We start from the raw sequence: 22,443 nt of genomic DNA on the forward strand, positions 1-22,443 counted from the left end.
AAGAGATTCACGTAACGGCTCCAGATTTTATACTGCACTAGATGCCTATGACCTGCGCATTGTCACAGGGATCCAAGTAGGGGAGCCAGAAACATTTCAATGGAATAAACAAGTAGAATTTGCACACAATCAACAGGAAGAACTGCTTGAAACACAATAATCTGGCTGCGAGCTCGTGCAGGGGCAAGACGGCAACGGAAGGAAAGGGGGGACTCCTGCACATCGCTCTGTAGCTGCCCACTGCAAGCCGCTGCTATCACAGTTAACCCTTATTCCAATGGAGAAGCCTACATCTTCATGATACGGGCAAGGTAGCAGGCAATTCATCCCCCACCCCACTGGCAAGGCCGAAAATACAGAGCGTACAAAGTGTCACGTGTATCAGTGGTATTTAAAAGGGAATGTGTCATCAGACAATGACTTATTGTTTAAATAATGTTTTTATATATAAAAAAAAAAAAATTAAGCATTTTGGGTGACATGTTTTCTAATTTTCCATTATTTTATCTATATTATTAAATAATCCTGATATCTTGCAGTTTTCATTCTCACCACTGGGGCTAAAACTAAGCGGAGACTTCCTGTTGTGTCTGTGGTGGTAAGAAAAGGCTGCTGTAAAGTGATCTGTACAGCATTGCAGCATCACGTGACATCCGTAGAAAGAGGAGACAATAGCAGCTCCCTGTGGAAAGACCTCTTCAAAGGTCACAGGGCGCACTCAATGGTGTTTCACATTCATTTCAAGGGGACATACTTTGTCTATTGTCGTCTATGTCCATGAGTTTTACTGTAAAGCACGTCACTAAATGCTGTTAAGAACAGCCCAGGCAAGGTGGCCACCCCCATAACAATGCGCAAACAAGTGAAATAAAAAAAAAAAAATAGTAACCTTTATTAATTTTTTTTTTACATTTTCACTTAGGTCTCAGTTTCTCCTATATGTAAAAAAAATGAGTAGAAAAACTTGCCGTGTAATGATAGTGTACTAGAGATGAGCGAATCGGGTTCGGGTTCGAGTCCACCCGAACACGAACGTTCGGCATTTGATTAGCTGGGCTGCTGAACTTGGATAAAGCTCTAAGGTTGTCTGGAAAACATGGACACAGCCAATGACTATATCCATGTTTTCCACATAGTCTTAGGGCTTTATCCAACTTCAGCAGCCACCACTAAGCAAATGCCGAAAGTTCGGGTTCGGATGGACTCGAGCATGCTCCAGGTTCGCTCATCTCTATAGTGTAGTCCTTTAATTTTCATTGTGATTCTGCATGAGCAGCCCCCCGACTCCTCCCTCCGGAGGGACATTATTCTGTGTGGTCTCAGAAAGCTTGCCTGGATCTGGTCTCTGAGCTCTGCCCCATAAGAGATGTCACCAACGCTGACCAGCCCCTACAGTTACATCACCATCTCCATGTCATATGCATATGAAGGAGCAGTGTGATGCGAGCCCCAGCACTGAAGCTGGGGAGGTAAGTGGACGTCATTGTCTTCATCCACCCCCTCCCGAGCGATATTCAAAAAACTCCTGCCCGGAGTACCCCTGGTATTAAAAAGTATTTAAATACCACACTGACCCTGCTAGCGCTGTAATATAAATTATCGCATAATTATGTCACCCAGTCTAGGACCAGCACTGCTTTGCTGATGATGTCACAAACACAATGACGCCAACCATTGGGTTTGCATGCAATCAAAAGAGCAGGGAGAGCACATCATCAGGGTATGGTTGGGTTTACACTTAAAGTAAAATAAAAAAACATAAACCTTTTTAGATATGCTATACAGCAGAATCCATTTCCATTTAATTACATTACAGGGGGGGATTTCAATGTATACTGTAAATGTCAAGACATCTGAAGTGCAACATCACACGAATACACCAACAAACCTACCAATCTTGGCTGTTAATGGCGTCCCCATAGCCCGGAGTATCCACAACAGTTAGACGAAGTTTTACTCCACGTTCCTCAATCTCCACAGTTGATGCTTCAATCTGAACCGTTCTTTCAATTTTCTCTAGCAAATAAATATGAGGTTAAAGGTTATTGTAATATAAGCACAACTATCTACATTGCTTGAAGGGAACCTGTCAGTCAGGAGCAGTGATTTCCTATGGGCACTGAACTAATCTCTGCTCATTAGCATACAGAGATGAGAGGCAGGAACAGTACCCAGAGCGTCACCAGGAGGAGAGGGTGAGTATCCGGTGTTCTATTAAGGGGTAGGATGGGATTGGCCCCGGTCTTCTGGCTAACAGGTTCCCTTTAAAGGGGTTATCCAGAGCTACAAAAACATGGCCACTTTTCCCCCTACTGTTGTCTCCAGGTCAGGTGCGGTTTGCAATTAAGCTTCATTTTCTTCAATGGAACAGAGTTTCAAAACCTGCACCCAAACTGGAGACAACAGTAGGGGGAAGGTGGCCATGTTTTTGTAGCGCTGGATAACCCCTTTAACATTAAATGGGCCATTAAAATAATGTTTATATGGTTGGGTAAAAATGAGAACCTATTTCTACCATCCCCCTGATTCCGCGCAGCCGCTGCTTCAGATATCAGATCCTCCCTGTGTCCCACCTGATACAGTGACTGTCCGAGCTGGGAAGTTCTTCCTGCAGGGATGGCGTGTCATCCGCAACCAGATAATAGTGCAGAATAACAGACATCGGAAGTGTCAGCGCTGCAGCTGTAGGGGATCAGGGGCAGGTGAGTATAGGTTTATTTTTACTTCATTCACAGACTTTTTTTTTTTTTTTTAATTGTGGGAAAACCTCTAAAAACTATGCATATTACAAATGGAGACTATATTACTCAATGTCTTCTGAGCTTCAAGTGCTTTTGCTTTTCTTTGAGGCTACAGATTTCTTAACAGGCTCTGTGGGTATGTTTTCCAAACCATGTAATCCCTTAAGTCAGGGGTAGGAAACCTTGGCTCTCCAGCTGTTACATAACTACAACTCCTATCATGCCTGGACAGCCAAAGCTAAAGCTTTGGCTGTCCAGGCATGATGGGAGTTGTAGTTTTGCCACAGCTAGAGAGCCAAGGTTCCCTACCCCTGCTTTATATTAGAACCATAAGCAAAGAGAATATCTAAGTTTACATACATAAGTGTAGACATCTTGATGCCAGTAAAGAGGAAAGGTACAAACAGTGTCAGGGATCAAACAAGTGTCAGCAAGTACCTGCAGCCCCAGGTATATACCGTTCAGGATACAGGTCAGTAAGAAACAAACTGTTGATCAAGGTCGACTTCCCCAGTCCGGACTCTCCTGCAATTAGACACGAGCTCTTGTTGTCACATACAGAAAATATACTAAGACACAAAACTAAGGGCCCTATTATACGGTACGACTATCGTGCAGAAAATCGTTATATCTTTCGAATTTCAATGATAATCGTCATGTGTAATTGCAGGCAACAATCCAAAAATCGTTCGTGTGTTGTTGATTTAGATCTGACCCTAAAATCATTTGATGTAATTCCGCGTTCGTTTACTAATAGTTCAGTATAATTCCAAATCGTTCCTTCTTTTGCTGGGATCAGATGGAGTAAACAATCGTAGTAACCATCGTTGTAACGATCGTAACTCGAGACAATCTCGTTTGCGATCGGTTATCGTTGAAAATCGCTTTGTCTAATTCCATGTTTTCCCGAAAATAAGACACTGCCTTATATTCCCCCCCCCCCCCCTCAAAAACAGGCACTATGTCTTATTTTCTGGGGATGTCTTATTTCTCACCCTTCCATCCGGGGGGAGGTAAATAAGAAATCCTCCCCGGACCTCCCTGAAATTCTTACCCAGGGACCAAGAGCGCATTAGTGGTAGGATGTGGGTTAGGCATGCGGCGGGATATGCATTAAGCATGCAGCGGCGGCGTGCGGAGGACATGGGGGCCATACACCAGGCTGTCTGTGGTGCAAACTATATAGGTCAATAAGGGGATTAGGTAAATCCTGGGTGGCGATGGCAGTGGGTGGCAACAGGCGGCCTTACTTTTGGGGGTTGCCCTAGTTTAGAGTAGGGGGTGCCTGACTTTGGGCTAGAGGGTAGAGTAGTTGGAGTGTTTTATTTTAGGAAGGTGTTTTATTTTCGGGGAAAACATGATAGGACCCTAAAAGTCCTATTACACAGAGCGATTTTTAACGATTAACGCTAAACGATCGCAAACTAGATTGTTTATCTTTAACCTGAAATAGTTCACCATATTACACAGAGCGATGGTCGTTAGTTACGATTGTTATTGTGATCGTTACTATGACCGTTCATTCCTTCTGATCCCATCAAAACAATGAACAATGTGCAATTACACTGAGCGATTAGTGAAAAAATGCGGATTTAGAGCGAACGAACGTGGAATTACAGCGAACGATAATTTTAGGTTCAGATCTAAATCAACGATCAACAACATACGAACGATTTTTCGATCGTTGCCTGCAATTACACAGAAGGATCATCGTTAACATTTCAACAATGTAACGATTTTTCACACAATAATTGCCCCGTGTAATCGGGCCCTAAGAGAGCGCCAATGATCTGACATCACAGAAGTAAACTATAGACTAGGACTTCCTAGTAGAAAACATTCTATTTTAGACAACTTTGACCAAATGGGTTATTAGAAAGATAACAAATGCAAAAATAATTTACAGAGACAGGCCTGCGGAGCCCCGCCAGCCCAGAGATTATCACCTATCTGGTAGAAAAGTGATAAATGACTGTGGCTGGGATCCTCCTCTAACCGTATCAGAGAAGCATTAACTGCAGCTGTGGTTTTAGAAATCTGTATAAGTCACTACCCTCCGGGTTAAGCGTCCTGCTGTTTGTTTTCCTTGCTCCATTAAGACAGTTTTTACGATACTGACTTTAGTTTATTGGAGCCATACATCCACCTCCGGTCTTCTTGCTGATAATATAATAGACTAAGGTTGTTGCTCCCAAATTTTCTCACCTCGGCCCAATCGCCCATGTTTTACATAGCAGCTTTTGCTCAGTTTAGTGGCTGCATGTAATCAAATTTTCAATGTTTTTTCTTCACGGTTACCAACCCCCATATTCCGTTCTGTTATTTTGAAATACAAAAGTACATCAAGCTATTATATTCTGCAAAAGTTAAAGGGGTACTACAGCGATTTTATTTTATTATTTCAAATCAACTGGCATCAGAGAGTTATAGATTTGTAAATTACTTCTATTTTAAAAACTCTAGTCTTTCAGTACTTATCAGCTGCTGTATATCCTGCAGGAAGTGGTGTATTCTTTCCAGCTGGACACAGTGCTCTCTGCTGCCACCTCTGTGAGTGTCAGGAACTGTCCAGTGTAGTAGCAAATCCCATATAAAATGTCTACAGTTCCTGACATGGACAGAGGGTGGCAGCAGAGTGTGCTGTGTCAGAAGGGAAAGAATACATCACTTCCTGCAGGACATACAGTAGCTGAAAAGTACGGGAAGAAATAATAATAATAATCATCATCATTTGTATTTCTATAGCACCAACAAACTCTGCAACACTTCAGGAAAAAACAGCTACACAAGTGCCTAAAAAAATCTATTATTTTCTCCCTTACACTCTGGATGTATAATTATGTAATGAGTTTCTAATCCCCAATACATTCCAACCCTACCGCCTTCCCTTTAGAAATCTAACTAAACGACTGGATTTTGAGTCCCCCCTATCTGTCGCTCCATGGAGAAGTTGGAGACAGCCCCAGCACCGCCTAGAAAACATGGATACAACCATAGGCTGTATCCATGTTTTCCACATGGCCCTCGGGTTGTCTCCATCTTCTCCATGGAGCAGCAGAAACCTGGATTCAAAAGCCAATCGTTTAGCCTTTTACAAAGTTAAAGTGTCACTGTCGTTTAATTTTATTTTATTTATTTTTTTATTTTATTTTATTTTTTTGCAGAAATCAATAGTACAGGCGATTTTAAGAAACTTTGTAATCTGGTTTATTAGCTGAAGAATGCATTTTTATCATGAAAAAGCAGTTTGAAGCTCTCCCCCCTGTCTTCATGGTTGCAAGGGGAGGGGTGGAGGGAGATGAGGAACATAAACAGGACAACAAAGTTAATTTAAAGCTATATCACCGGGCTCTCTCCTCTGAAGTCAGCTCTGACCTCTGAATACCGGCTTTCATGCAGCTCCCGCTGTGTAATCCTTTGTTCTCTGTTCTCTGCTGGCTACTAATCTCCATCCTCCCTCCTCCCCTCTCCATAGATTACACAGGGCCTGACTGATGTAAAAGAGTCGAGATTTCCTGATAATGAGCAGTGAATAAGAGAGAGGAGGGAGGGGGGGGGACACCTGGGGAAAGTCTTTTTGAATGCAGATAATGGCATATTTGCCTAATAAACCCAATTACAAAGTGATATGTGATATATGTAACTACTACACATATACAGTTTTACTAAATCCTTGGGAAAGGCAACATTTAGCTAAAAGGAGACGCAACTACTGTGGCTATATTTATATATGAATGGACACAAAAGGGCAGGGTGGGCACAAAACAGTCTGAAAGGTCAATGATTTAGTCAGAATTTTACCATGGAAGAAATCTCACAAATGAGAAAAAAAAAAAAAAAACACTGAACGGAAACCAAAATATCACAACTTACCAACCACCATAAGAGTGAACTCAAAACCTTTCTTTACAGACTTCCGGTGAACCTGGTTGGGCAAGTTAGCGAATCCCACATAGCCAGCAGAGTCTGAAAACTAGACAGAATGGGAAACAACATTGTTACATGTAAAGTCTCTGTATGTGTCGCAACAATTCAATCAATTTCCCTGCACCCGGCATCATAATGATACATGATGCTGAGCAGGGAAAGAGTCTACTGCAGGGCCTCCCAATCCATAAGCTCGGCGTTATACGGAACATAGGAATAAACCCTAAAGAGTATGTTCACACTGAGCAATTCAGGCAGAATTCCGCCGCGAAACGTTCCACCGCAGAATCCCGCCGTGTTCACTGTGTCATTGCCCGTCTATGGGAGAGCGTGCACTCCTCCGCTCATAGAATTGACATGTCACTTCTTTGAGCGGAGATGGGAGGAAGCAGACGTGCCCGCGCGCCCTCTCATTCAATCACTGTAGGACACTGATCACAGCGGGATTCCGCAGCAGAGAGCTCCGCCACAGAATTCCACCGTATTTGCTCAGTGTGAACATACCCTGTACATCAAAGAAGACAAGATATACAGGTAAAAGCTATGAGACTATGGACACTGCAGTAAGGGTATTAATTTAATAGAACATACCTTGACCTTCTCTCCAGTTTGAGACATACTGTACTACCTTGAAGTAGGGGACCTAGGAACAAATAGCAACACAATGTGAGTTTTGGACGCATGATAAAGTGACAGAAAAAAAAGTAATAAAATCCTTTGAAATTCTCTGATTTCTAATATTAGGTGCGAGTGATCTGCATTACAGTGATACGCAACCTAAAAAAAAAAAAATATGCACAAGCAGGTGTACTATGCAACAGAAGAAAAATATTCCGGCACCACAGAGTGCGTGTTTCCAAAAAGGGAAGGAAGCTCTGACAGACAGGGACTATGCAATATTGGTGGTGCTCCACATTACAAACAGACAGTCTACAGAGGAAAGAATATGGCACTCACCCTTAGTTGCACAAGTTCTACTTTTTCCCTGCATGTTGAATGTTTACTCCGTGTGCTCAACAAAATGAATGTAAACTATTAGTTTAGCTAGTTTAGAATTGTGAATTTGATTCCTAAGGGCCAGTTCACACGGAGTAAAACTGGCGGAATTCTCTGACACGGAATCCCTCCAGCCTCCATGTCATACTGGCAGTCTATGGGAGGCTTGCGCGCCTCCTCTCTATGCGTGGAAGAATTGACATGTTAATTCGTCCGAGCCGTTCGCCCGTGATTCTGTGGCGGAGAATTCCGCCAGTTTTACTCCGTGTGAACTCAGTCTAATGCTGTGGTATTTACCTAAATGCAGAAATTCAGATAATTCAGATAATGTTTACACAATTTATTCAATGAAAAACATGAACAGTACACCTGCTTAAGACAGTCTGCAAGACGTAAGGCCCCGTTCCCACTGAGCAAAGCTAGCGGAATTCCGCGACGGAATTGTCCGCCGCGGAATGCCGTTAGCCTCCCGCTCATAATGGGACTCTATGGGAGGCGAGCGCTCCTGCCCTGTCCGCGCTGAAGAATGAACATGTTCATTCTTCAGCGCGGACAGAGCAGCAGCGCGCGCCTCCCATAGAGTCCCATTATGAGCGGGAGGCTAACGGCATTCCGCGGCGGACAATTCCGTCGCGGAATTCCGCTAGCTTTGCTCAGTGGGAACGGGGCCTAACACCTCCTTACCTCACCCCCACCACCATCATCACCATACTTGACCCTTCTTGATACTAAGTTCGGGCTCAGCTGACAAACAAGCAGGGTCAGGGATGGGAGGGGTAGTGAAGCCATGTTATAACCATCAGCACTGGCACTTTGAGAGCTTGAGAAAGCCTCTGACTCTGCCCTGAAGAATAAAGGCATTTTCTTATGTTTTGAAAGCACATATATACCATGCAAAGTTCACGTCCCACTGAAGCCTTACCTTTTCTCCCTGCCCTATAGATGTTTACTCAAAGTGCTAAATATAAGGCAAGTTACATTACATGTATCTATAATTGTGACCTCAACCACACCACTTTAACTTGCAATCAATGCAGAGATCCAAGGTAACACTCACGTATACTTACAACTGTACATACGGTATATTCTTAAAGCCACAATATCGCCGCAAGAGTGATAAATTGCAAGCAAATAGTTGGAAAGCTGGATATTTAAATGCAGACACAAACCGGCAGCGAGGAACATCAAAGAACCTCATCTAACATATAAGCTCAGGGGCTTCTTAAGAATGCTCATTAATCCAGTTCATTGCCTGGGTGTCTTCAATCTGACCTCCTGCTCCATGTCTTTTTTAGTCTTAGATTACATACTAAGAAGCTGTTTATTCCAGAGTACTATGCCTTGTCTGCCCCCCATGCTACTTTAAACTGTATACTTACTGTATATGTGCTCTGAACTTTGACCCATAGTCTGCAGCCTAATCTACTTTCTGCCTATTACCCTCTGTCTGACCTTGTACTTTATCCTTTATCCCATATAAACTTTTTGTTCCCACTTTAAGGATATGTTCACACATGCCAGATTTGACATTTATTTCATCTGCTTAAAGAGTATATTTCATTTTGATGATGCCAGGATCCCTTTAAAATCTACATCCCACACATGAGATTGAGGTAGTTACAACCAGATTTAAATACAGTGGAATGGTTCTATGTGGACCACCACGGGGGAGGGGGGGGTTGTTGGAACCATGAAAAAAATTATTTCTGAAAGACTTCACAGACATTGCCCCAATGTATGACCATCAGGATAACCCCTAGACGACCCCGGATGTACAGTTACGCCCTGGCAGATGACCCTGGATGTAACTGTATGTCCTGGGTGTTTATCTCGCTATGAAGCGCTCTCCGGACCGAATCGTGCTTTATAGCAGGTGGGGGACGGTTGCAGTAAGAAGCCCAGGCCTCACCACTAGTGACCGGCTGCAGCATGTCATTAACCCCTTAAACGCTGCCATCGTTTCAGTGTAAGTGGCAAGAACATCTCCTGACACTTACCGATCGCAAGCCCCGCACTGTGACTGCATACTACGCAAAAAATGATGGTTTGATGCAAATGTTCAAGGTGTATTTCCTAAAACAGGTTCCTAAGGCTAGGTTCACACTGCGTTTTTGCAATCAGTTTTTTTCATCCTTTTTATTGCAAAAAAACGGATGAAAAAAACGGATGCAATTGTGTGCATCCATTTTTCCATTGGAAAAAAAAAAAAAACGGATCCTTTTTTTTAACAGACACAAAAGTAGTGTCAGCTACAGTCAATGGAAAAACAGATCAAAATGGATGCACACAAATGCGTCCGTTTTTTTATCCGTGAAAAAAAAAAAAAAAAATGATTGCAAAAAACGCAGTGTGAACCTAGCCTAAAGGAAAATACAGCTACACAAATCTATTATTTTTCTCTCTTAAAGTCTGGATGTATAATCCTGTAATGAGTTTCTAATCCCCAATACATTCCAACCCCAGCTATAAACAACTAGTTCAGCGGTGGATTATAATGATATAACGCTCCTGTGGGGTTTCTCAGACACCGTCTAGTAAGCAGTAAACAAAGAAACCAAACAAACTGTAAATTACACAGTATATAGGAGATTTATCAAAAATGGACTTTACTTTGGTATTTGATATTATTTTGGTCGGGGTCGTGGTTGGCACCTGCTATAGTTACAGCTCCATCTGTAGGCCCATAATGGAGTCTGTCAATTGGCCACAGTATTAGGTCCCTATTACATGTCGCAATGCCAGGTTATCACCTTGTGTAATAGACAACAAGCAGCCGAAGCGCTAATCATCTGCAGATCGTTCTCGTTTCAACTTGCTTAAAAATCATCGGCCGTGCATCGCTACGCGTAATGGTGCACAGCCGGCCGCAGATGACAGTGTAAAAATCATTAAGATTATACTTACCTATTCTCCGGCCGACACTTCTGGCCTAGTCTCTTTCATGACAGGCCACTCAGCCAATCACTGGATGCGGCGCTGTCCTGTCTCAACTAGTGATTGGTTGAGCAGCCTGTCACTGAAGAGGCGGAGCCAGAAGCGTCAGCGGTGAGTGGGGAACTCAGGCAAAGGCTGCAGGACAACGGGGTAGACTCTAAGTATAATCTTTATTATTTTTCATGTAAAAAGCAAGGGCTGCACAGACATCTTTAACAATATGGAGTATATACACCCACTGCAGCATGATAATCAAGTAGTGTGTAGCAGATCAGCACTGGCTTACACTGCGGGGTCACTCCATGTAATGCGGCCCTTAGTAACTGTACTCACTGCACTTACTTGCAGTAGCTCTCTGTGTACCTCATAAGGCTAAAATCTCACTCCTCTCCTCCAGGCTGTGCTGTCCTGCTCTGTGGTGATTCTGTCCATAAATGGCCGACATGGAGGAGCATGCCCCGCCCCATGTCCACCACTGAGCCTGTATACGCCTTTGGTGGAGACTGGGGGTGGGGCATGGTTACATGCTTCTCCATGTCGGTCATCTTATGGACAGAATCACTACAGGGCAGGACAGCACAGCCTGGAGGGGAGGATTTTAGGTCTATGAGGTACACTGAACAATTTTACTCCCCTTTAATTTATGGACACCTATGGTTTAAAATCTTGGCCTATGTGGACTGGATGGGTTGTTACTGACACCTGACAAAAATACAGAAGCAAATCCTGGCCTAAACAGAGGACTAATATCATCATAGTTCCTTTAGGGATGGACCAGGACCTCAGTATTGTGTAAGTATTTCTCTTGACGGAAACAAAGTTACAGTGTTTCTTAAAGGGCAACTCCAGTGAAAAATAGTTTCTTTCAAATGAACTGGTGTCAGAAAGTGCCAGAGATTTGTAATTTACTTCTATTAAAAAATCTCAAGACTTCCAGTACTTATCAGCTGCTGAATGTCCTAGACATAGATATGTAGAACATACAGCAGCTGATAAGTACCAGAAGACTTGAGATTTTTCAATGAAAGTAAATTACAAATCTCTGGCACTTTCTGGCACCAGTTCATTTGAAAGAAAAAAAAAATTGCTGCAGTACCCCTTTAATCTCTAGAGTTGACCCTTAAAGGGGAACTATCAGCAGGTTAGACAAATCTGCTGAAAGGAGACACTAAGTAGGAAGGCATGTGTCTTACCTTCCTCCTTGACACCGTTCCTGTGCAGTCTTTTCCTCCACGGTCCAGTGAGACACCATTAAAGGGGTTGTCCAGCGAAAATCTTTTTCTTTTAAATCAACTGATATCAGAAAGTTATATAGATTTGTAATTTACTTCTATAAAAAAATCTCAAGTCTTCCCATACTTATTAGCTGCTGTATATCATGCAGGAAATGTTCTATTTTCAGTCTGACACAGTGCTCTCTGCAGACATCTCTGGCCGAGACTCTGTCTCAGTTTTCTATAAATTCCCATAGAAAACCTCTTCTGCTCTTGACAGTTCCTGTCTCGGCCAGAGATGTCAGCAGAGAGCACTGTGTCAGACCGAAAATAGAACATTTCCTGCATGACATACAGCAGCTAATAAGTATGGGAAGAGTTGAGATTTTTTTAATAGAAGTAAATTACAAATCTATATAACTTTTTGACACCAGTTGATTTGAAAGAAAAAGATTTTCCTAACAAGTGCCCCAGTGCTCCTAACAGTCCGTGAAGCACACGAATAACTGCGCGGGAACGGCCCCGAGGAGGAAGGTAAGAGACATATCTTCATCCTCAGCGGCCCATGAAGCTATCAGCAGGTAACATTCACCCCCCAACCCGCTGATATGCATCCTCTTTAATATGACCCACGGATAAAACGCCGCCATCATGGGGAAGCCGATGCCGCGGTCCGTTTTTTATTAACCGAGGCCCGGTTCCCGTGTACGTCGTTCTATCCATGGGTCATTTAACTCTAAATGTAACAGACTGTGTACAACAGAGAGTGAGCACTTGCCATTTTATTCCTTGTAGTAATGTAATAGGAATAAAGCATTGGCCACGAGCTGTCAGAACACATTCCTGTCTCACCAGGAGACCCTTGTGTGTAGTGTAATTTCCTGCCATATATATCGCCAAAGAAAGGAATTCTGCAAACCCATGTGAGCTTAAAGGAAACGGTACAATGTGAAAATTTTTCGTAGAACATAATAGCGCTCGCCATGGGGCGATTTTAATCATAGGTTTCCTACTCAAAAGAACTGTAAGACCACACAGGAACGTGCGCTGCGAGCAGACATGCAGGCTGCTACATACAAACTGGACAAAATCCTTGGATTCATTTGTTCCGGCCAGGGGAGGATGGGACAAACGTCCATCTCTTCTTTGTGTTTTATTATACATGGTGGTGTTTTTATGATCTCATTCTTTTTTTGCTATCCCATTGCGATGGGCGTTATCACCATAACCCGCCTACAATAAGACATTAGGCACGTCTGGTCGGCTTCTTACGTGGACACGATACGTACTGTACCGGGACACTACCTGTACTAGTGACACCTTCAGCTGCAAACAATGATCTCATGTTACGTACAGTACAAACCGCATAAGCCGCATCTACGCACATGCAGGAAAGCACGAGGACAGAGGGAAAAAATGAAAAGGAATTAGTCTCATTTCCTGCACTCGTTCCAGGAAACTAGAAGTAAACTTTCTCATCACAGCGGAGGTTCGGTTTTCCTGGTAGGGGTAGCCGCTAATGGCGTGGAAAATTTCAGGAGTCCTTAAAAAGGGGGACTTTTTTTTTCTTTCAAATCAACTGGTGTCAAAAAGTTATATAGATTTGTAATTCACTTCTATTTAAAAATCTTACGTTTTCTTATACTTATCAGCTGCTGTATGTCCTGCAGGAAGTGGTGTGCTCTCTTCAGTCTGACACAGTGCTCTCTGCTGCCACCTCTGTATGTGACAGGAACTGTCCAGAGCAGGAGATGTTTTCTATGAGGATTTTCTGCTGCTCTGGACAGTTCCTGGCACGGAGAGAGGTGGCAGAAGAGAGCATGGTGTCAGACTGGAAAGGCCACACCACACTTGCAGGACATACAGCAGCTGATAAGTACTGGAAGACTGGAGATTTTAAAATAGAAGTAAATTACAAATATATATAACTTTTTGAAACCAGTTGATTTTGAAGACGATTTTCGCCAGAGTACCCCTTTAAGATTAAAAGAAACGAAAGCCCGGGTGCTTCTTCCAGACAAATAATAGAGAATTTATATTATTTTTCATTGCCTTTATTAACCCTTTAAGGACGGGGCCCATTTTCGTTTTTTACGTTTTCGGTTTTTCCTCCTTGTGTTTAAAAGGTCATAGCACTTGCATTTTTCCACCTAGAAACCCACATGAGCCCTTATTTTTTGCGTCACTAATTGTACTTTGCAATGACAGGCTGAATTTTTGCATAAAGTACACTGCGAAACCAGAAAAAAATTCAAAGTGTGGTGAAATTGAAAAAAGGTATTAGTCTTACCGGTAAGACTGTTTCTCCGAAATCTTCACGACGGCACCACAGGAGTTAACTCTACCCCCTAGGGACAGGAAAAAGCACAACACGAGAGGTTAAAAGCCCCTCCCCTTCCCACAATCACCAGTGTATTATAACAACCTTTGGCACCACGTGAGTACTATATATATATTTTTATACACAGTATAGGGTGGGGTGTTGGTGCCGTCGTGAAGATTTCGGAGAAACAGTCTTACCGGTAAGACTAATACCTTTTTCTCTCCTCATCTTCACGACGGCACCACAGGAGAATGCCAACCATTTACCTTAGGGTGGGACCACAGCCTGAAGAACCCCTCTCCCGAAGGTTAGGTCTTCATTTCTCTGAAGCTGCAGTCTATAATGCTTCGTGAAGGTGTGCGGAGAGAACCAAGTGGCTGCTCGGCAAATCTGGTCAATCGAAGCTGAAGCTCTCTCTGCCCAGGTAGTGGATATTGCCCTGGTGGAATGGGCTTTAATTCTCAGTGGAGAAGTGAGATTCTGAAGAATGTAGGATTGTTCTATAGCGTTCCTAATCCATCTTGCCAAAACGCTTTTTGAGACTTTTTTGCCCTTATTTTTCCCCTGAAATTGAATAAATAGGGATTGTTTTTTTCTCCAAGAGCTGCATGCATCTAGATATTGTAAGATTGCTCTCTTTACGTCTAACGTATGGAATTTCCTTTCCAAGTCGTTTTTAGGGGATGAGCAAAATGACGGAAGAATTATATCCTGAGACTGATGGAAGGATGAAACCACCTTTGGTAGGAAGTTTGGGTCGGTTTTTAATGTAATCCTATCGTCCTGTATCAGGAAATAGGGTTCTCGGATAGTAAGAGCCTGTAGTTCACTTACTCTTCTAGCAGACACTATTGCTACAAGAAATGCAGTTTTGTATGAGAGTAGCTTAATGTCGGCCTCTTCCAGAGGTTCAAAGGGTGCTCTGGTGAGACCTTCAAGCACTGAGTTGAGGTCCCAGGGTGGATGAAGATTCCTTACAGAAGGTGATTGCCTCTGAGCACTTCTAAGAAATTTCTTAACCCACCTATGTTCAGCAATGGGATAGTCGTAGATAGCTGATAGAGCCGCAACCTGGACTCTTAAAGTAGCTGGTTTTAGACCTTTAAGGAGACCTGCTTGGAGAAAGTCTAGAATTTGTGTAATGTTCGGGTCGGCTGGAAAGGATGGTTTAGTTGGGCACCAGGAACAATACACTTTCCATATCTTCGAGTATATTTTGTTTGTGACAGGTTTTCGACTTTTTTGAATAGTAGTTATCACGTCTTCCGAGAGACCTCTACTTCTCAGCATGCACCTCTCAGGATCCATGCTGATAGCTTCAGTGACCCCGGATCTGGATGGAGAAGAGGGCCCTGAAATAGAAGGTCCGGTTCCCGCGGTAATTGGATCGGTGGTTCTGTTGTGAGGTTTTGAAGTAGACCGAACCAAGATCTCCTCGGCCAGTAAGGTACAATCAAGATTACTGTTGCCTGATCCCTCAAGATCTTTTGTAGGACTCTGGGTATCAGAGGAATAGGAGGAAAGGCGTATGCCAGATTGTAGTTCCAGGGATGCGCTAATGCATCTGTTCCCAATGCCCCATCCCTGGGATCTAGAGAGAAGAAGTGTCGTGTCTTCTTGTTCTGAGATGTGGCAAAAAGATCTACCTGTGGTTGACCCCATCTGTTGGTCAGCTGTAGGAATGTCTTGTCCTTGAGGCACCATTTTCCTGGATGGACTGTGTGTCTGCTTAGGAAATCTGCATTGACGTTTTCCGAGCCTCGAAGATGAGTGGCACTGAGTGAAAGAATATTTCCCTCTGCCCATAGAAATATCTTGGCCGAGATGTTCTGTAGAGCATTCCTCTTCGCACTGCCCTGGTGACGAAGATGTGCGACTGTTGTTATATTGTCCGACAATATGTGTATATGACAATGTTTTAGATCTTCCTCTGCTTGTTTCAGGGACATCAAGACTGCTAACAATTCCCTGTAGTTTGATGACCGTTTCCTTTCTTCTGGGGACCATAGACCCTGAAGGAGACGTCCCTGTACTTGTGCTCCCCATCCCGTCAGACTTGCGTCCGTGGTCATCGTAATTTTGGGAGCTGGATTCCAGTGGACACCTTTTGAAAGATTTTCTGGGTGTTGCCACCAGTTGAGGGACCTGAGTACCTGTTGAGAAATAATCATTAGTTTATCCAGACCTGATTTATGATGATTCCAGGAGGATAAAATGTGATTTTGTAGGATCCTGGAATGTGCCTGGCACCAGGGCACCGCAGGGATGCAGGCTGTGAATGATCCCATCAGTGACATGGCCTCTCTAATTTTACAGGATCGTTTACGTCTGAAGCTCTTTACTTTGTCTATTAACGAAGACTTTTTATCTGTAGGGAGAAAAGACATTTGTCTGGAAGAATCCAAAAGGATCCCCAGAAATACCTTTTGTGTGCTTGGATTTAAGTCCGATTTTTGCTCGTTTAGAAGCCATCCTAGGTTTCTCAGAAGATCTGATGTCACCTCTAGGTTTTGTAGAAGCTTCCGAGGGGTATCTGCAATCAAAAGAAGGTCATCCAGATAACAGACAATACTTATACCTTTTAAGTGTAGGTAAGAGGCTACCTCCCCCATGACACTTGTAAAGATTCTGGGAGCAGAAGAGATCCCAAAGGGAAGGGCTTTGAACTGAAAATGTTGAACCCTACCGTCCATCCTCAGTGCAAATCTTAGGTAGCGTTGAGATGATGCGTGAATAGGAATGTGGTAGTACGCATCTGTAAGGTCTATCGAAGCCATCACTGCGTCTTTTGATATCAGAGGAGTGGTGGTCTTTATTGATTCCATCTTGAATCTTTTGTATGTCACTGCCTTGTTTAAAGGCTTCAAATTTATGATCAGTCTGTAAGACCCGTTTGGTTTCTTCACCAGAAACAGGTTGGAGTAGTGTCCTCTCCCAAGTTCCGTCACTGGGACTGGAGCTACTACCTCTGAAAGAATAAGTTTCTTTACACTGTCCAGTAATTCCCGCTGTAGATGAGGAGAGGATTGGCGGGATATTAGAAATCTCTTGGGAGGAGGCTGGGAGAATTCTATTTTGTAGCCCTGCTGAATAATGTCCAAAATCCAAGGATTTTGCGTTACCTGACTCCAGGTCTCCCCATACCTGGTCAGTCTCCCCCCAACTGGACCTTTGTCATTGTTTATCCTGAGAGGCCTTGGCGGGATAAAAAATATTCCTGTTTTTTCCCCCTTTTTGATAGCTCCAACGGCCTCCCGCTTTCCCCTTATTTACCGTTTGATCCTGGTACCTAGGTCTCTTATAGGGTTCTTTCTTTCTTGGAGGCTTTACTTCTGGTAAGGCCTTCTTTTTGTCTGAAGTTTTCTCACAAACTTTATCCAGACCTGTTCCAAATACGTAATTACCCTCGAAAGGGATGCCACATAATTTGGCTTTGGATGTATTATCTCCAGACCAGTCCTTTAACCATAATGCACGACGTGCAGCGGTAGTAAGTGCCCCGTCTCTGGCTGCTGCTCTTACTGATTCGGCAGAAGAATCAGCTAAGAAGGCCGCCGCATCTTTTAGAAGTGTAATGGAATTTGATATATCTTCCTTATCACTTCTCTTTATATTGTCCTCCAGTTGTTCCAACCACACCTGCATAGCGCGGGCCACGCTTGTAGCTGCGATATTGTTATTTATTGAGAAGGAACTTATATCCCATGATTTCTTCAGTAGACTCTCTGCTTTGCGATCCATGGGATCTTTTAGTTGTGAAGAGTCCTCAAAGGAGAGCACCATCTTTTTAGACACTTTGGCTAACTGTGCATCAATTTTTGGTGCTTCATCCCATTTTGCAATGTCCTCTTCCTTAAAGGGAAGTCTCCTTTTGATTTCCCCTGGAATCATAAATCTTTTTTCTGGTTCCTTCCATTCATCCAACACCAGAGATTGAAGGGTCTCATGAATGGGGAACACAGTCTTATCCCTTGCTCTAAGTCCCGCAAACAATTTGTCTTTGGGATTTATGTCCTCCTGTATTACTTCCATACCAAGGGCCTGTCTTACCGCATCAATAAAGGGTCCTGTGCGCTCGGTGGGAAATAAATATCTTTTAGGACGCTGTTCTGTGATAACCTCTTCTTCACAGATAATTACAGAGTCTGATAAATGATCGGATTCATGTTCAGATCCTGAGGACGAAGATCTTCGTCTTTTAGATCGAGAAGATTCTCCTGATACACTACCCGCCACTGGATCTGGCGGGGCTATGTTAAGGGGAGTGGGCACTGAAGCTGGTAATACTGGAGATATAAACGGAATCACAGGAGGAGAAGGAGTTACTACTGTCGGGGCAGTAGTCTGCATAGATGTTTTTATCTCATCCTTCATCATCTTCCTAATTTCATCAAGAAATGAAGATCTGTCCTCTTTAACAATGTCCGCAATGCATGTGGCACAAATGTTTTTCTTATAGGATGATGATAGACGATTATTACAAGTAATACATCTCTTTGTAGGGATCGTCTTAGATTTCTCCTTTGATTCCTTATCCTTATCCTTATCTTTATCCTTATCCTAAAAGAACAAGGATATTAATACACTAAGGGTAACACCCAGTGCAAAAATATAAGGAGTAGGAGAGGGTGTGCTACAATAGTACAGAACCCCAACCCACAGAGTAGTCATAGATACCCACACAGATATATGAGCACTCACCACCTGGGACACCTTGGGAGACTTATCAGGCGCAGCAGCGGCTGCCGAAGAGGAAGAGGACTCCATCCCGACTGATCAGACCTCATCAGATCGGACGACCCGCTCCTCTTATGTACCTTGTCCCAGCGGTTTGAATTTCGCGCTTCCGGAGTGCTACTTCCGGGTGTGACGTCAGTACGTCCCCACGTAACGTGAGGACGTCACTGTGACCCGCCGCCTCACTTCCGGTAAAACCCGCGCGACCGGAAGTACGTCAGGACGCCAGGCCGCACCGGAGAAGACCCCGCACTCGCCTGGCCGCAAATCCGCTGCTACTTACCCGGCGGCGGGTCCATACTGAGTCTGCCTGCGCTCTGGAAAGCCGACCCGGAGGGCGGGATTCCGGCAGACTCCGCACACCAGGATGGCCAGAAACCTGGACCATCCCGCTACCCCGGACCCGAAGATCCACAGCTGCTCCCGGGAGGAAGGAGGGCGTACCTCGATCGACCCAGCTGAGGGGTAATGCTTGTCTTTTATCTTCATGGGGTTCTCATCTTCCCGACGGATCCCCACCTCTCGTGCCTGCCCTGTTAGGGACAGGAAAAAGCACTGGTGATTGTCGGAAGAGGAGGGGCTTTTAACCTCTCGTGTTGTGCTTTTTCCTGTCCCTAGGGGGTAGAGTTAACTCCTGTGGTGCCGTCGTGAAGATGAGGAGAGAAAAAAAAACTCATTTCTTTTATTTGGGGGAAATGTGTTTTTACGCCATTCGCCCTGGGGTAAAACTGACTTGTTATGCATGTTCCTCAAGTTGTTACGATTAAAACGATATATAACATGTATAACTTATATTGTATCTGATGGCCTGTAAAAAATTCAAACCGTTGTTAACCAATATAGGTTCCTTAAAATCGCTCCATTCCCAGGCTTATAGCGCTTTTATCCTTTGGTCTATGGGGCTGTGCGAGGTGTCATTTTTTGCGCCATGATGTGATCTTTCTATCGGTACCTTGATTGCGCATATACGTCTTTTTGATCGCTTTTTATTAAATTTTTTCTGGATTTGATGCGACCAAAAATGCGCAATTTTGCACTTTGGGATTTTTTTGCGCTGACGCCGTTTACCGTACGAGATCAGGAATGTGATTAATTAATAGTTTGGGCGATTACGCACGCGGCGATAGCAAACATGTTTATTTATTTATTTATTTGTTTACTTTTATTTAAAACCTGGGAAAAGGGGGGTGATTCAGACTTTTATTAGGGGAGGGGGATTTTTACTATTAACAACACTTTATTTTTTTTTTTTACACATATACTAGAAGCCCCCCTAGGGGACTTCTAGTATATACACTGTGATCTCTCATTGAGATCTCTGCAGCATAGATATGCTGCAGAGATCCATGAGATCGGCACTCGTTTGCTTTCGGCTGCTGCAGCCGAAAACAAACGAGTGCCGAGCCGAGGACGGTGCCATCTTGGACGCGTCCCCGGCCGGCATCAGTAACGGAGATCGCTCCTCCGGGACAAGGTCCCGGAGGAGTGATCTCCCCCACTAGACCCCAGGGAAACTTTGCCTCCGGTAATCGGAGGCAGCTGTCAACTTTGACAGCTGCCTCCGATTAGCTAATTAGCGGGCACGGCGATCAGACCGTGCCCGCTAATAGCAGCGGTCCCGGGCTACTCGCGCCACCCGGGATCGCGGCACTTCAAAGCGGGGCCGCCGCGCAGGGGTACGTCATATGTCCTTAAGAGGTTAACGACTGTTGAAACTAGTGCGCTCGCAAAGCGACACACTGCGGAATTTCTGCAACTGAGTTTTGGTGCAGAAACACTGCAGAATATTTACCCCAGCAAATCCTTAGTATGTGAACATACCCTAAACCGGCAGGGCTAGGTTCACACCAACGTTTTACCAATGTTTTACTCCCCATTCATTTCAATGGGTTTTTATTGCGTTTTGTTTGCTTCAGTACTCTGTTTTAATCAATTCATTCAATTTTTTGGGACGGACATAAAATTTTGTTCATGCACATATTTCTTGTCCATACAAAAAAAAAAAAATGGAACACAAACAGAAAGTGGCCATGCGTTTTATTATTTTTATATTATAGTCAATGACGATGGAACTAAACAGAGGGTAATTTTATTCACGTCTGTTTGCAAGTTATCCGTCATAGTCAGTGGGAAACCAGGAAGGAAAATAAAGTGATATGCAAACGGATGTGCAAAAGTCAGTTTTTTAAAGCCAAGATGCAAACGGATACAGGTGAGCAAATTTACAGTAATAACCAATTGAATCGCTTTATGTCTGCAATCTGCTCATCTACTGTCTGTTTTCTAACTCACTGCTGCTCCGTGCCGCTCCTCCCCGGGTGCCTGGAAAAGCTGCATCTAGTCCTAGGAAACTGGGAAAAGTTTCCCAGGACCTGGGGAGGAGCGGCACGGAGCAGCAGTGAGTTAGAAGGCAGCCGGCTGATAAACAGATTCATAAACATAAGGCGCTTCGCAAATTCGCTCGTCTCTACTAATGGACCATTAAAAAAAAAAACAGAATTTTGCAATCAGTTTGCACATCAGTTTCTGCTAATGTTTTCATTTAGGCTATGTGCACATTCAGTAAAAAACTGGCCGTCACGGAACGGCCGGTCTCTGCACAGATCATCCCGGCTGGTACTGCGCGCGCCCGCATCAGAACCTCCCACAAATCCACAGCAAAGTAGATTCCGCTAAGGATTTCTTGCAGATTGTAAAAGTGGTGACACAATCCACAACACCATCCCCTTGCCTTCTGGTATAATCTACTGCACAAATCCCCAGATGAAATCCACTGACGGTTTGTCCACTGTGGATTTACTAAAGGCCCTATTACACAGCACGATTAATCGGCCGTATTCAGCCAATAATCGTCCTGTGTAATAGAACACAACGATCAGCCGACATGAACGATATCAGCTGATCGTTGTAGTTGTTTGTCTTTCAACATGTTGAAAGACAAAGAACTCATATAGCAGAGATCTGCTGCCGTCGCTCCGCAGAATAGGAGCGGTGGCAGCAGACCGCTGCTACATGGTGTGGGCTGCCCGGACGATCTAGCGATCAACCGGGCAGCCCCCCCGCAGCTCCCCGCGGCCCCCCTGGCTCTCACCCGCTCGCTGCCGGCGCGCGTAATAGCGGCGGCAGCAAGCAGGCAATGAGGAGCAAACGAACGCTGACAGTGCTTGTTTGCTCCTCACAGTCGCCTTGTGTAGTAAGGGCTTTAGGGTCCTATTAGACTAAGTGATTTTTAACGATTAACGACAAACGATCGAAAAATGAGATTGTTTATCGTTAACCTGAAATCGTTCACCATATTACACAAAACTATAGCCGTTAGTTACAATCGTTACTACGATTGTTTACTCTGATCCCAGCAAAACGATGGACAATTACACAGAACGATTATCGTTTAAATTCGAATGATATAACGATTTTTTGCACGATAATCGTCCCTAGGGCTTTTAGTGTTCACACACAATCAATTTGTGGTAGATAACTCTGCGGCTAAAAACCCATTACCTAACTCACATACGTAAGTCTGGCTATTACATGACTTCTATGTAGTACTCTATGTTTTGGCCAAGCCTCC

The 22,443-nt window shown here is 43.9% G+C and overlaps 1 protein-coding gene across 2 annotated transcripts in view; it reads right to left on the reverse strand.

Annotated features, from left to right (window-relative positions):
- LOC138785287 (septin-2A) overlaps nt 1–22,443 on the reverse strand; it is a 105,681-nt gene that overhangs the window by 67,244 nt on the left and 15,994 nt on the right. For both annotated transcript variants that reach the window (XM_069961097.1, XM_069961098.1), the window contains 4 exons: nt 7,260–7,311; nt 6,615–6,714; nt 3,180–3,266; nt 1,893–2,016 (listed from right to left, as the gene is read on the reverse strand). In XM_069961097.1, coding sequence (XP_069817198.1) covers nt 1,893–2,016; nt 3,180–3,266; nt 6,615–6,714; nt 7,260–7,286 — 338 coding nt within the window. In that variant the 5' untranslated portion in view covers nt 7,287–7,311. The remainder of the gene's footprint in view (nt 1–1,892; nt 2,017–3,179; nt 3,267–6,614; nt 6,715–7,259; nt 7,312–22,443) is intronic.

The sequence above is a fragment of the Dendropsophus ebraccatus genome, chromosome 3, assembly GCF_027789765.1.
Source record: "Dendropsophus ebraccatus isolate aDenEbr1 chromosome 3, aDenEbr1.pat, whole genome shotgun sequence".
Classification (NCBI taxonomy): domain Eukaryota; kingdom Metazoa; phylum Chordata; class Amphibia; order Anura; family Hylidae; genus Dendropsophus; species Dendropsophus ebraccatus.